Genomic DNA, 16,571 nt, shown 5'->3' with positions numbered 1-16,571 from the left:
GGTTGATGCTACACTGATGGTGTTGGATTTCACCATTGATAGAAAGATAAGTTCAGAACAGAAAATACCCAAACATATGTATGAATATATTTAACATCTGGATCATTTCTGTTACTATGCTTATTTTACCATGGCACACTAAAGTTATCCATTTCTTTGTTTTCTAACATCTGCAATTATACCAATGAAATCATTATTGTTACCAACTGAAATCACATGTACAGTAATGACCAGTATAAAAGTGCAGAAATAAGAATTAACTGGGAAAAAGCAAATCTTATATGCAACAGGTATATCAACCTTTTGATCAACTATACCACTGACAATAAATGATGGATGGTTGAAATTGATTATAAATGTACGATGAACTTTTCATGGTTGCAAAAGAGAAAGTTTAAACTGGTAACATCCAGGTACAGGTAGCCACAAGTCAGAAAAAAAGAGATTTAATCGGTAAGAGTTATTACTATTTGTTAATATGATTTGTAGATGGAAATTTTTTTTTCCATCTCTCTGGGAGGGCTTGATTCTGAGGTACAAGACAGTAACTTTCTAATGTTAATGTGATTGGCTAATGTAACTGATGGAGAATAATAAAAGGTTTTATTTCACATGCAAAAAAAACCTATTCAATCATGTTCCACCAGCTGTCTGAATGTAGCCAATCATATATTCCTATATTTTCATATTACATATCATGAACATGCTGAATGAGGTTTACAAATTTGACTTCATTTGAAGGTAAGAACTACATGATCCTCATTCTGGTAAAGAAAACTTCTTTCAGTGGGGTTAAGGAATGCGTGTGAATTTACATACAGGCTTACCTTGGAGGTTTGGGGGAGCTTGTTGGGGATACACAAGGTGATGGAATTGGAGATGACCGCCTCGGTGGCACAGGTGGTGGAAGGTCACGGCGATTTATATTTGGGGATTCAAAAGGAGATGATTTATCCCGTATCTGCAGGTACATAGAAAGTAAGCATGACGTGGAATGTATCCAATGCATTTATCAAGTTTCTAGTGTTTTGTCTATTTTAATGAATCCAAAATATACTTTTCATTTTGAATATGTATGGTAACAACTAATGATGTCACAAAGGCATGAATACATAGCATGGCAATAACCCAGTGTCCAGCAAATTAGAGTGAATTACACACCCTTGGGACCCAAAATTTCTTTCAGTTTACTGAGGATTTTGCAGATGTGAACAACATTTTCTTTCTAAGGTCTATGTAACAAGAGACAATGCAATTATGACAGCATCAGTGTTTCTTTGTGTAAGAGGTCACAAAATTAAGAAAGCTGTTTTTTTATATTTTATTTTAAATACATGCATTCACTGAAGAATTAGTTGAACAATATATGTTCCTACTGAAAATCATATCTAGTCACATGAATAAAGTTGCTCCACATAGAAATATAGTCCTCATCACAAGAAACATCTGAGAAATGGGATAGAGTACTTTGATAACTTTACCATAAGTCAATTGGAATTATGACTTATACTCCACAATGTTTAAAATTTCTGTATAGTTCATGATGGTCACAGTTCAAGAGCCTGGCTTGACGAAGGCAACATTCTGTAACTAATGTGGCCTGTGTTAACGACTCCATTTCTTGTGCCACAGCTAAATAATGGGCATCATTAGCAACTGAAAAGTTTTTAATGTCTTTATAAGATTTCAAACTTCAGGGTATGCCATATCACTACCAGCTGGCTTCAGGGTATGTCATATCACTACCAGCTGGCTTCAGGGTATGTCATATCACTACCAGGTGGTTTCAGGGTATGTCATATCACTACCAGGTGGTTTCAGGGTATGTCATATCACTACCAGGTGGTTTCAGGGTATGTCATATCACTACCAGGTGGTTTCAGGGTATGTCATATCACTACCAGGTGGTTTCAGGGTATGTCATATCACTACCAGGTGGTTTCAGGGTATGTCATATCACTACCAGGTGGTTTCAGGGTATGTCATATCACTACTAGGCAGTTTCAGAGTATGTCATATCACTACCAGGTGGTTTCAGGGTATGTCATATCACTACTAGGCAGTTTCAGAGTATGTCATATCACTACCAGGTGGTTTCAGGGTATGTCATATCACTACCAGGTGGTTTCAGGGTATGTCATATCACTACCAGGTGGTTTCAGGGTATGTCATATCACTACCAGGTGGTTTCAGGGTATGTCATATCACTACCAGGTGGTTTCAGGGTATGTCATATCACTACTAGGCAGTTTCAGAGTATGTCATATCACTACCAGGTGGTTTCAGGGTATGTCATATCACTACCATGTCGCTCAGAACATTCACTCTTGTCATGATATTCATCACTTTCATTATCATCCTGATTGTTTTCATAAAACTGCCACATAAGTTCACCCTCCTGGTCATCGGAGTTACCCTTGTCAGCAATTTAGCAGCTAAAATGTATTTCCAAGTATCAGTGTTATGGGATTTTTTAAAGCACAAAACTGAAGTTTGGGACTGAAATCTGTTTCAGTACCCAGAGCTGATAGGCTTTAAGTTTACTGTGGGAAAAATGACGATAATAAAGAAGGAAAAAGTCAGGAGAAAATAATTTCAGTCTTGAGGAGATTCTGGTATACTGAGGTTTCGGTTTTGAGGAGTCTCCACCCACATGTGTGTTTGGTCTATCAGTCATGTCCAACATATGTAATATTGAATAACTTTTGACAATATTTTTCTTTCATTTTAGACTGATGTATTAGACATGCTAAATATAAACAGCTCAAAATTAGATTTGAAAAAGGAACATTTAACCTACATGTGACATGCATATCATGTGTCTAATAAAAACTTAAATGAAAAGATATTTTCATGTCAAATACTGAGAAATGGCATTAAACCCAAAACAACAGCTACCACAACTGGAAAATTCTACTAAATATACTCACTTATAAGTTTGGTCAAAAAGCAAATATAATAGCCCAAGATCTTCTGTCAAATACTGCATCAGCAAATCAGGGTCTATGTTGTTTGTTCTACCGACATAAAAGTGAGTGTACATGGTACATGTGGCATGCTATCAGCTGGGACAGGTGTCAGAATAAAAAACCACCATAACTAAATGCATAACAACAAAACAAGGGCATGAATAGTGACTTACCTTATCCTTTGGATTAAGAGTTAAACTCTGAAGGTTGTTTGTTGGAGATTTATCGGTTTCCTGCAAATTACAATAGCGCTGCTATGAATAATACGAAAACTATTTTCACTTCTTTTTGTTACTAAAAGGTGATTGAGTATGTAAATAAAATTTTTAATTTATTCTCACATAAAAGGTATATCAAAATTAAAAATCTTGTTCCAAGTGATGCTGATTATTCTTATCAGAGTGAATTTACCATGGTTCCATGCATTCTGTGAAGGATATTTTCTTTTCCCAACAGATAGGGAGTACAAGTAATATCTTTTGCAACATGTATTTAAAATTTATCACAATAAAACTTGTGTCCTGCAGATAATGAAGCTTCTTCCCATTTCCAATAGATGCAAATATGAACTTGGCTTTTGAGGAAAATAATATACTGAGAGGATAGAGCAGAATAGGCAGGCAGCAAACATAGTTGGTATTGAAAAGTTTGATCAGTATTTAAATAGCTTGTTAGGGATCAAAATATGTGGCAGTCTGCAGAGGAAGGCAGGTTACAGAAGAACATATTTAGGGAAGTTTCAGTTCTGTAGAGGAAACCAGATTATTGGTGGGACTCTTCATGAAGTTTCAGTTCTGCAGGGGAAATCAGATTACAGAGGTGTATGTTCATGGCAAGTTTCAGTTCTGCTGGGGAAATCAGATTACAGAGGTGTATGTTCATGGTAAGTTTCAGTTCTGCAGGGGAAATCAGATTACAGAGGTGTATGTTCATGGTAAGTTTCAGTTCTGCAGGGGAAATCAGATTACAGAGGTGTATGTTCATGGTAAGTTTCAGTTCTGCTGGGGAAATCAGATTACAGAGGTGTATGTTCATGGTAAGTTTCAGTTCTGCAGGGGAAATCAGATTACAGAGGTCTATGTTCATGGTAAGTTTCAGTTCTCCAGGGGAAATCAGATTACAGAGGTGTATGTTCATGGTAAGTTTCAGTTCTGCAGAGAAAGCCAGACAACAGTATGTTAAAGGACATTTCAGTTCTGCAGAGAAAGCCAGACAACAGTATGTTAAAGGACATTTCAGTTCTACAGAGAAAGCCAGACAACAGTATGTTAAAGGACATTTCAGTTCTACAGAGAAAGCCAGAGTAATGAGGAGTCTGTTCACTGGAAGTTTCAGTTCTGCAAAGGAAGTCTGAATATAGAGATGTTTCTTCATGGAAAGTTGCAGTTTTGCAAAAGTCAGATTTCAGAGGGACCTGTTCATGGAAAGTTTACTTTATATAGGCAAAGTACATCTGTACAATTCATGTATAGTTTGAAAATGTCAAAATTTAATAGATGGATGAAAGACAACTTATAATGCACATGCTTATATCCCCTTTTGGGTCACAACTAGATTTGTGTTTGTGAAACAAGCATGCACCTCTTGCAAACCGAATAATCCATAATGGCATGATATTGTAAACAGATCATCTGAACATCAATGCCAAAATGTATCTGTCTGCCTAACTACATATGCATATCATATCGTATCTGACTACCTCAAGTTGTTTCATCATTCTAACAAGGCTTTTGTTCAAAACGTTATGGTCAAAAACCTGAACAAGAGGCCCAAGTGGCCTCATCTGGCTTGCATTTAACTTATCAGCTGACCATATCACCAAACAGACTTTAGTTGTATAGTAAGAACATACCCAAAATTAACTATCTCCCAAAATGCATTTCATCCTGAGTTGATCTGCTCTACTATATCTAGATAGCAAATCTTTTTAAAAATGAAGGGATCATTAATATGCATAGTCTCTTGCTCATAAATGATGCCATCCAAGAACTTGCTGATACAAACCCAATTTCCAAGTTTTATAAGAAATGGATGAGAAATATAGACTGAAGATGGAGGGATTAAAGAATCTCAGCCAATCAGATGCAAGATAACCAGTTAGTACAAGTGGACCACACTCATTATCAAACTTTTTTAACTTCTTGATGATATAAGCATACATTCCAAGTTTGATCAAAATCTGATCAGAAATATTGTCTCCTGAATGGTAACAAGCTCAGCAAATCATATGCAAGGCCATCTCATTAGTATGCATAGATCTCACTCTTATCTGAACTTGTCTGAGGCATGCATGATATAAGCTTGTATTCCAATTTTGATTGGAACTGGATGATAAAATATGGCTTCCACAACAAATCAAATGTTGATGGATGGATGCAGCATCATACTACTAGCTCACATGGACTTAGAGTCACGTGAGCTATAAATGTGTAAAAATTTAAAAGAAAAATTTCTGTGATATCCTGAAAATCTAATCAGGTCATCCATCTACTGATGAATATAAATATGCCTAACAAATTTTACTTGTCCACCAATTTTCACATGCCTACCAAAAATTTCACTTGCCTACCAAATTTCACTTGTCTACCAAATTTATATACCTACCAAATTTCACTTTTATACCTTAAGTGGTTTTTCTCTTAATCATGCTAATGAGGTTATTCTCAAATATGCCTAGTACCACTGAAAATGGCTCTGATTGAACACAACAGTTTATTTGCCACATCACTATGATGTATGACTTTTGATAAGACCATTAACATATTCTTGAAGATAACACAATTGTATCTTCATTAAGCTCAGTGAAGTACAAAAAAAACAAGCAATGACCTTTTACATATGTAAGGATGCAAATTTCTGACGATCATTGAAAAGTGCATTAACTTAGGGCCAGAGAACATGGGGACAGGCGCTTGCTAAATTGCTATACTGCAATGATTTTGAATGTCCGTGTCGGGAGAGGAAGTGATTCTTAATTAAGCCATCATTTACATAGCTGTTAGACGACTAAAAATGGGACAGTTAACTTCGATTTCATATCGGAACTGTCAGAATTGAAATTCTCCAGAACAGTTATTCGGGAAAGTAGGGGTCAGGCTGACCAAAATTTTGGCGCCAAGTATAAAAGGCGGTAAATACATTTCATCCTGATTGGTTACGCTAAATGAGGGGCATGTTTCCAAAACTAAATTTCCTAGCTGTAAATACTGCCTCCATCTAAAAATCTAATTAGTCTGAATTTTTCCTGCAAGAGTGAAAGAGACTGAACTTGGAAGAAATTTTCTTGTAAACCACTGGTCAAAGGGGCCGGATGTCTGGAAGGTCAATGGACACAATTCTGTTGGTATAAGCAAACAAAGCTCGAAGCATGAGGTATTTGCATCAATTTCATGTAATTTGTTGATACCAATATTATGACTTGCATGAATTTATTTGCTTATATTTGCATGAATTTATTTGTTAAAATTTGTAGATCAATTTTCTTGATATGAGTATAATTGAGTTCATCTGAATTTGTACAACAATCTTCTTTATATAAGTTTGACAAATTGGTTGAAGTTGTCATTTTGTTTGTACAGGAACTGGGTATTATAAGATTTCATGCATTACTTTAGTTGATACGAGTCACGAGAATCCGTCTGTATTCACTGATCTTAGATGACTTCATGTATGATAAAGACTTGAATATATGTATTCACTAAAAATAGTGTAGTTAAGTCATGTAATGAATTTCATTCATTCATTTGTGTAATTGAGACGAGAATGGAACTGTTATGTCTCATGTGCTGTTAATGTGAGTCAGGATCAAACAGTCATTAGGAAGTACAATAATCTTATGAAACTAGGTTTGTTCATGGTCTGCCACGTTTAGCTGACTAGATAGCCTTGGTATCTGTCTGAATTCCGATAGAACGATATCTGACCATAATGAGAGGGGAGTAATGATTGATTTCCAGTAGAATAACCTACAGAAAAGCAGGTTACTTCTGTTTATTTTAAAAGGGGAAATAGCTCCACTGATGTATACAGTGATGTATCCACGTACCTACTGATACAAGTATCTACATGTTTATGTATCCACCTACCCACACAAAGTTTGAGGGATGGAAAGAGGCGAGACAGTAGGAAGGTTGGAGGAGAAAAACAAAAGAGTGGAAGGACCAAGAGAAACAACTACCATGATACTGGAGTGAACCTGAATGTCTAGGTTATGAAGTTGTACAAGGCAGTGACTTCCATTGTTCACTCAATTCTATGATGAACCAATTCTATGATTTTAAAAGATTGGCTATTTATATAAATATATTTGTGTTTGAAATTCGGTGAAAGATTTATTTAAAAAAGAAGTGTATCTTCCTAATGTGTTATCACAATTGTTTATGTAAATTTCAGATATGGGGGCTCATGTCATTCTGTTCTATATATCTGCTCAGACCTCTGTTTATTCCACCTACAAGTTCCACACTTTATATTAATATTTTTTTGATCCTTGCAATAACACCAAGGACGATCATCTCCTAGATAACGAGATTTGAATAAAGCGGACATCTTGTAAGAAGGTACAATCTGCCAATTAACCCACCCCCACAAGGTGGGCTACAACGTGACTCCATGGTCAACTAGGTCTTGTTTTTAAACCTCCCTCCCAAAGTGTGGGCATGATGGTGTTTAGACTGGCACCATTATTTTTCAGCGCCAAATAAATACAGCCATAAACGTTTTTTTAAAAGTGAAAACCCATGTAAATACTGTCATTCATGCAAAAGGAGTAGCAATAGCAAGAATTTCAAGATGGCCTCTATGGTGCCATGCTGGAGATCAGATGAGCAAAGTTTCACTTGGAACCAGTCAATATGTTTCTATAGTGTTTGTCAAGAACCCATGTCAGTACAACCATCCTTCTGAAGGAGAAGCCATACAAGATTTTCAGGAAAGCCAACAAGACAGTCATTTTAGGATCAGGACCATTTTAATACAGGAACAGGTATATGTACTGCAAGGAAGTTGTTGTTGTTGTGGGGTTTAATGCCATTTTTCAGCACATGATAGGCTATGGTGGAGAATTTTTGTTGTTGCTGTTGTAGGGTTTAACGCCATTTTTCAGCACACGATAGGCTATACATGGCAGCCAGTATTAATGGTGGAGGAAGAACCCAGGAAAACCCCGGAAAGAACCACTGACCCACGAGAAGCTACTGGCAAGCTTTCTCACATACCCACATTAGCCGAATCCGAGACTTGATCCCATAAAGACAGAGCTGAGATGGCAGTGATCCATAACGGAAAGCGCTTTAGACCACTCGGGGCCCCCCTGCAAGGAAGTAGTGGAGCTTTCTTTGTTCATTTCTTTCATTTCTTAAAATGTTGGTATGGCCACCTGTTCTAGATAATTAGATGTTAAAAGATTTTTCAAATTTTAGGAATTCACACTGACAGCAATTTTTCATTTACAACCAAATACATACTGTTAGAAGTAATTTAGTGAAAATCCTGTGTCAACAAAACCATTCCTTCAAGAGGAATAGTTAAAAGTTTTTTTTTTAGATGACCACTATACCATCAAGTTGGAGGAATGAACAGCACTAATAGTATCTAAGGCCATGTCTATGCGACCATCTGTTTAAGTAACTATAACATGATTTCCATGCAGATCAACATGACAGCCATATTGGAGAGCTGCACTGCACTATTTTCATTTAGAACCAACTCCATAACTCCATGTCACTATCAATTCCTAAGATACAGCAACAAAAAGATTTTCAAGGTGGCTGCAAAACTGGATGACTGATGAGCACCATTTCATTTAGGGTCAATTGCACATTTTCAGCAATCTGATAGTTCTGAACTTTAGCAACTTACTTCTGAATTGTTTTTCTTCAAACTGTTTAATTTTTAACTACAATGATGGGCCAAAACCCCATTCCCACTTACTCAAAAAAATCCCTGTACCAATTGGATTATCGGAAGTCTTTATGAGAAAACCTGCATGTCCACATGAACATCTGTTAAGATGTAGTAATAACAAGATGGCTATCATAGCGGCCATATTGGAAATATAACTGGAACAAGTTTCCTTTCAAGTTGAACAAATTTGGACATTTCTGTAACTGTCTGGAATAAACCTCAAAAAAGTTACAGAAGCTGCCATTACACATACATGTACATTGTTTTCTAAATTATGTCATGTGATGTTACATATCACATCATTCATTACAATGGCTTTTTGACTGAGATATTTCTTCCAGGCAGACACTCCCAAGTTTCTCTTTTCATAATGGAACTTGTAGAAACCTTCTTTTACTTAACTTCACTCAAATATTTCCATAACAGCATCCAGCATTCTGCTGCTGATGCCCTATTGCGCCATAGATACATAAATAACATGAGTGGCTCATTAAAATTCCTGTAAGTGGGTCATCAGGTGCATACAAATTCGGCTGGGAATACGTTAACAATTGGATCAAACAATTTTGAGTTTGAATAATGAGTCAGTCTGGCTACTGATAAACACTTGTGTAACAATTCTTTTAACCATATGCAACCATGGATCTAATATTAAGCTGATCGATTAATTGTTTTGAATCACTTAATTAATAGTATTCCAATCATATTAAAGGCATCAGGCAATTCAAAGCCATGGACAATGTAAGCTTTTTTGTGCCCTCACAACCAAAGAAAATGAAATCAGATAATAATGTAATTAATGGCAATAATAAGATGCCAGGCAATCAGCCTAAACCAAATTAGAGTAGCAGTGAGAGTAAATCAGATCAGAGGGGGAAGTTCCAAGAAATATGGTTGAAAGATTTTCCATTGTTGGCATATGATTCCAACAAAAAAATCATGATATGTAGTCTCTGTATAAAACATAAAACGCAAAATTCTGTGGTTAAATATACACATCAATTTCTGAAGTGATACACTGATCCGACATGCAGCAAGCAATGACCACAAGGTTTCTGTTATTGTTGATTTTATGGAACGGGAATTTCAGAAAGCAGTGAATAAATCAGTTGCTAGTGGAAAGGAGGCCATTCTAGTTGGTATGAAAATTGTATTTTTGATGGCCCAAGGGGATATTAGAGTTTGATGAAGTTACTTTAGGAGCCAGATCGTCTGAATGTTATGGGATCGAAAACTGGGAAAACGTTATTGTTCAGATAAGTGAAAGGTAAATATAGTAAACGAAATACTAACAATGTGACAGTATACAGATATCTACTATAATTTGTTTGTTACTAGCAGTTCGAAATAAATGCAAAAAGTAAAGTTATATTGTTGACTCCAAATTTTTTAAAATGGCCCCATTTTTTACACTTTGGGGCCCAATGGCCCCATTAGCGGCATTTCTTGGCAGAACACTGAGTATTATAGTTGTTTGGAATGGTACTATTCTGAATAGTGCACATCACTGTGGGACTAAGTCCTCAGCCTTCCTCCTATGATTTCCCACTTTCTACACTGTATCCATTGTCAGCTTTGCTCCTATGATTTCCCACTTTCTACACTGTATCCGTTCTCAGCCTTCTTCCTATGATTTTCCACTTTCTAGCCTGTATCACTCCAAAGTATTTCTGAGGTTGAGTTTGGCACAAGATGTTTTCCGATGTCCGTATGAATATCCATTCAGAAGTTGAGATGATAAGATTTTCAAGATCACCATCATAGTGAAAACTCCATGTTGCTACAGCCATCCATTTAAGAAAAGTAGTGATAAAAGGCTATTAAAGATGACCACCCATGTTTTAAAGATGGTTGCCATGGTGGCCATACTGGAGGTCAAATTGGTCCCAATTTCATTTATGACCAACTAGATATCATAAGACTTGCAGTGAAAACCTCACGTTGATAAAACCATCTGTTCACAAGGAGTAGCGTAAGAAAACTTTCAAAATAGCCACTATGGAAGCCGTACTAGATGTATCTTTTCTTGTGTACTAGACATCATAAGAAGTCTCTGAACGTCAACACTACATTGGTATGACTACATTGGTATCAAGAAGAGGGGTGATAATAAGGTTCTTAAGATGATATTCATGGTGGCCATATTACACATCAGATCAGGATTTTCATTTAGGTCAAACTAGAATCATGTGACCTCTTTAAGTGAATAGCCCCTGGTGGTTGGATGATTAATGACCCTTTTGACATTTTATTTGGTGACATCATTTTGAGAAAATGGGAGCTATGTGCCTTTCTTAAGGACACATCAAGGTGCCAGCAGACCCAGGCTGGTCTGGTTGGGTAATGACCTGCAACCTGTTAATTAGAGTTCAACACTCCACCAACTGTACTACTATGGCCCCCTGTTAAGAAGAAGCAGCAATAAGATTTTCAAGATGGTAACCACTGAGATCTTATTGGATACCAGAGCAGGATGATTTTCGCTTGAAACAACTAGATATCATGTTAAGATTTTCTGTAAAAAAAAGACATGTTGATATGATCAAGAATTCAGGAGAAGTAGCAATACAATTTTCAAGATGACCACAATGGCAGCCATACTGGTTGTTGCAGGGGCACAATTTACATTGAGGACCTTGGGGTAAATGTGCATGTGAAGTTTCATGGCAATCCTCCCAGTAGGAGGAGTGATACAATAATCTTGTGTTTAGAGGGATGACAGGCCATCAAATAAGCTCTTGTGGTGAAAAAATATGGATGCTAAGCATTCAGATGCAAAAACAATTTTCTACTAAAATATGTTTCTTTGTGAATACTAACTCAATTATAATACCTTAGGAGAACTAAGACTAATTTGCATATCTTCCTTGCTATAGGGCTTGGTGGCAAAATCCATGATATCTCAGTTAATTTTGGAACATAAGGCACACTCTTTATAAGAATGTAACTGCAGTTAGGCAGGAAGGGTGTATGTGTACTTTGATTGGGTAAGTATCTGAAAAGAAACATTGTACTAGAAAAAAGTTGAATTAGTTCCTTCATTAAATATGTTACCCAATCATAATACCTTAGGAGAATAGGTAAGAGATGGAGGGAGGTACATCCCCTTACTCCGAAGATGCCATCCCCACTCCCCTAAGATATATGAGACAGCTTCTAAGTAACCCGACTGGAGAAGATTCCATCTGTCAGGGAGTGGCTTTGAAGAAGGGAGAATTCTTAAGTCATGGCTTTGAAAAGGGAAAATTCATAAGTTATGAAGCCATGTCTTACAAAGCTGTCGAACAACCTTGATAGGCGACCTACCAGACTGAGCCCTTTGGGATGAAATATCTCTGGAGGTAAACACTGGAGAATGTGGACTCAGATCTCCACCTGTATGGCATGAATAATAACAGAAAACAGTTCTGGTCAATAGCGATGCTTCTGGCAACTGCTCTAATCTTGTGAGCTATTTTCAATATGCAGAGTGAATAACCCACTTAATGCAGGACAAACAGGTCTGTGCTGTAATATCAAGAACCATGGCTTTTGATATGAGGAACAACAACAGTCTGTCAAAGGTTTGTGTTTGAATAATGTCCCTTGGTTCCTTTTCTTGTTTTCCCGAAATGTCCCTGCATTGGTGTTGCAGTTGATGTTTCCTAAGTGTCCTGCTTGCTTACGTTGTTGACTGGCCATTATAAAGTAGATTAGAGGATAACGGTTGTGATTGCAGCTTGGCCTTATGATGATACTTAAGGTAGGGGTAGAGAGCAGTGCATCTTGTTTACCAATCTGCACCTGCTGTGATGATATTAGTTAAAGAATGTTGAGCAGATATATTTAAAACCCAGGTCATTCTAAAAAATTACTCCAATTTATGTACCATGGATTTCCAAATGAAAACAAAGTGTTATGGCGATAGTAGAACCACTGACAAAAGCTTGATTGAAGGTGTTTTATAAATAATGGATGATGTCAGACAATTTAAAATGTCTGTGAATCTGCCTGACTGCATATGTTTGATTCTTGCTTTTTCAAGATAAGATCAATAGATCCTGAAGCTCTGATCCATGTGGTTGATAAGGTAGGAGGAGGTGGGTAGAACTACAGAGGCAAAAAGGTTGAAAACATCTTCAATTGAAGCTCTGAAGACTGAGTCTTCCTACAACATAGTGAAATCAAGGAGTGAATGCGCCAGAGACCAAGTATTGTTGTCTTTGCTTGTATGAGGTGAGGCTGTTGTCTGATTGAAGAAGCATGCAAAGAATGTTGGTGTCTGTCGCTGACGAAACCCATGGTATGTCTTGATGTAGAAATTGTGATTTCCATTTGGTCACCGATTAAAGAGTCCCGTGTGTTGTACAAAGAGTTGAGAGAACTGAGGTGGCAGGAGCTAGGCTCAGTATCATAAATGTCGAGTACAGTGAGGCCATATATGGGTTAGACTGGTCTCCATAATTATCTGTATACACTGGGTTTGTGTTAAGGTTTTTGTCCCTGAAGATCCCTTATAGTAGGCCTAGGCCAATTGATGCCGAAATAGGCAATGTTAGTGGGAACGATGTCATCCAAGTCATAACTGTGGGTTTGGTTATAGGATGTTTGATCCAAGTGACCAGTTTTTGGTGGAGTGAATGGATATTTTGTTTATGCTATAGAGTGGAATCCTGAGGAGGCAAGGCCTATACGTATTGCCAGCAACGAGTCTTGTAGGGTCGATACAGGTACAACAGCTGTCTCTGATCATGTAAATTTCTGATATTTTGTGACTGGAGAGCCCCTTGTTGATTTATCTCCCTCATCCACCAAAATTTCCCATACTGAGTAGAAGGTATAAACCTGTTGTAGCTCTGCACCTGTCTCTTATTATTGAACACAAAGTCAGTGCAGAGTTTTTCCTTATAGTGTTGCCTGTAAAATAGCAAATTTCATACAACTATGAAGTGTCCAGGTAAAAACCAAAATAATTCATCCTGCTACATGTGAGAGGTTCAAAGAATACCCATATAAGTAAATGCAATGAAGCATGGCATTGATGTGGAATTATACATGGGTCTCAGGGACTTGCATGTTAACATAAATTAAAAGTACAGCCGAATTTATTTGTGGAGTAATATATGCTACCTTTTGCAAGTACCTAAGTACAGAAAAATGTGTAAAGACAACAATGTGCAGTAAAATTGTAAGGGCAGAACTTTACCAACATAGAAAGAAATAGTTCCAAATACAGATGGAGTATACTTTCCTTGTGAAGTGTGAACTCCTCCAACTTGTATCAATGTTAATTCTGGCTTTTGCGAGGCCTTGTGTGGTGAAAGCGCGCTTCTTGGCATAAGCAGTTATAACTGGGATATTCATGGATTTTGCTGCCAGTATGTATATAAAGGGCAGGTCACTCTGCCCAATACATAGGTGGATGTTTCCCTTTTAGCCCTTTTTAGCTAAACGTTCTTTCTGGGTGAAATCTACTTGGTGTCAGAATTGGGGTCAGACTCAATACTAATAAAAATTAGTAACAAAACTGGGGTTCAATTTAAAATTTTGATGGTTGCTGAAGCACAAATGAGGGTAAAGGGAAACACTAGAGTATGGCATAAGGTCTCTTGTACTTCCTACAAGCAAGCTAATAAAATAACTTAAATTGATAACCTCTGGTTCATCCTCATCGTCCATATTCTCATCTTTTACTGTTTTATGGTCAGGTTTGGATGGTCCTTTTGGGTCAAATGGGTCAACCACAACTTGCTCGGTACCTTTAATCTCACAACGGCAAAAGGGGCACCCTTGACCCTCAGAATCCTGTAAGGCAAAAGTGTGAGACATTGATAATCTCATTTATTTATCAATTATTAATTTGTACTCATTGGTGTACAGTTTCATGATTAAGCAAACTATGACATCTTCAGCATGCCTTTACTTATGGAGCAGCTGCTAATCGAAAAGGCATTTATGGCAAAGAATGTATTTTGGGTATGAGGTTATCAGTGCAAGAAAATAGGTTACTTTGACCAACTTTCCTCTAGGATGCTTTAAAATAAAGTAGTTTAAACAATTTGAAGCAATCTCAATCAATTTGTATGAATGAAAGGATATATCATTTAAAGGAATTGCATTTGTGAGTGTAATTGGGATTTTTAATGTAGCTTTACAAATTTTTCAGTCATATCGATATGATGTCTGCAGTGTGGCAGTTTAAAGTGATGTCTAGCACTACGGCATCATGCCACAGACATGTAGCATCATGTCCCACTTAGTCACATTATCCTGACACCAGGCCAACCAGTCCTAACTCTAACCTCTTAATGCTGAACACCTAGCGAGGCAGCTGCTAGTACCATTTTTGTAAGTCTTTGGTATGACTCGGCCAGGGTTCAAACCCATGACCTCCCACTTCCAAGGCGGACACTGTAACCATCAGGTCACCAGGGTGGTTGGAACTGCATTTGACTAAAAGATTTATGTATGCATGCATGTAAGTATGTATGTGTGTAGGTAGGTTTGTATGTATGGCATCTCAGCACAAAAGTGGCTATGTGATGCCAGCAAATGGTTACATTCCAAGAACATAAAAATGAACTGAACAAAAAGTAAACATATATAACATAAAGATGTAAAAATTCGATAAAATTTAGATAAAGTAACAGATAAAAGCAACACCCAAAAAGCCCTTTAAAAACATGATTATCTTAAAGAAAAAAAATGGATCCTTCAGAAGACAGCATAGATTCCTTGCAAACGTCATTGTGGTTACGCTGTGTAGTACACATAATATATCTCTATCACATAATATATCTATAAAATTTGATGACTGTACAACCAAGTGTTTTCAAGAAATTAACTGAATAGAAAAGAAAAAAGTGGTCAATGAAGTGCTAAAAAGTATGGCAAAGTGACCTAATTTTGGTAAGGTGGTGTAGTACTCTTAATGATACATGTACATGAGCAATAAAAATACAAACCTGCCACTGTGTGAGACAAGGGGTACACAGAAGATGACCACAAGGTTCTATCTTAATGTCCTTGTCATTTTCGGCACATATCTTGCACAGCTGGAAGGTGGAGCCCATCTCACAGTAAAGTTCATACTGTTCCTGAGTAACTCGAATATGGTCCTCTTGGGGGTCATGCACCAAGAAACTCAAATCAGGGTTGACAGTTCGTCCATCAGGAAATAGGAAACTGAAAAGAGACGAAATTCACAGAGCCATATCAACTACAACTCTGAATAAAAGCAAATCCCAGCTAATGATAGCACATAGGAACATTTGTAATATTAAATTTTTATGAAAAATAAGTAAAATGGGTAGGGGTGGGGTAAAACTAATTTTAATTATAAAATCCTTACTTGCTATTATTGCCTAACATATCTTGTTTTTGGACTAAGTCACCAGTCCAAGCTAGATACTACTTCCTCCAATTCTTAACAATAGGCCCAGAATATAACAAAACATGATTCGAGAATGATTCCTTAGTCATAGCCAATATAAGGAATACCTTCCTCTTTTGATTTATTGTACTGGAAAAGTAATAACAACAAGATTTTCAACATGGCTGCCACTGAGGCCATCCTGACTATCATATTGATTTACATTCCATTTAAGACTTTAATTTCTTTGTGTTGTGTTTAAATGCCATTTTTCAGTACATGATAGAATATAATTGGCAGCCAGTATGTTTTGGTTGAGAAAGACCCAGAAAGTCCCAGGAGAACCT

At 37.0% G+C, this 16,571-nt stretch overlaps 1 protein-coding gene across 6 annotated transcripts in view; it reads right to left on the bottom strand.

The window, feature by feature from the left end:
* LOC149793753 (E3 ubiquitin-protein ligase CBL-B-like) overlaps positions 1 to 16,571 on the bottom strand; it is a 149,843-nt gene that overhangs the window by 71,947 nt on the left and 61,325 nt on the right. For all 6 annotated transcript variants that reach the window (XM_089967730.1, XM_089967731.1, XM_089967734.1 and 3 more), the window contains exons 5-8: positions 15,818 to 16,037; positions 14,508 to 14,657; positions 3,143 to 3,202; positions 828 to 961 (exon numbers count right to left, since the gene is read on the bottom strand). In XM_089967730.1, coding sequence (XP_089823856.1) covers positions 828 to 961; positions 3,143 to 3,202; positions 14,508 to 14,657; positions 15,818 to 16,037 — 564 coding nt within the window. The remainder of the gene's footprint in view (positions 1 to 827; positions 962 to 3,142; positions 3,203 to 14,507; positions 14,658 to 15,817; positions 16,038 to 16,571) is intronic.

This window comes from Sinohyriopsis cumingii, chromosome 8, assembly GCF_028554795.1.
Source record: "Sinohyriopsis cumingii isolate HCF-2022 chromosome 8, ASM2855479v2, whole genome shotgun sequence".
In the NCBI taxonomy this organism is placed as follows: Eukaryota; Metazoa; Mollusca; class Bivalvia; order Unionida; family Unionidae; genus Sinohyriopsis; species Sinohyriopsis cumingii.
Note: the sequence above shows the minus strand (reverse complement) of the source record. Positions and strands in the feature narration are given on the sequence as shown.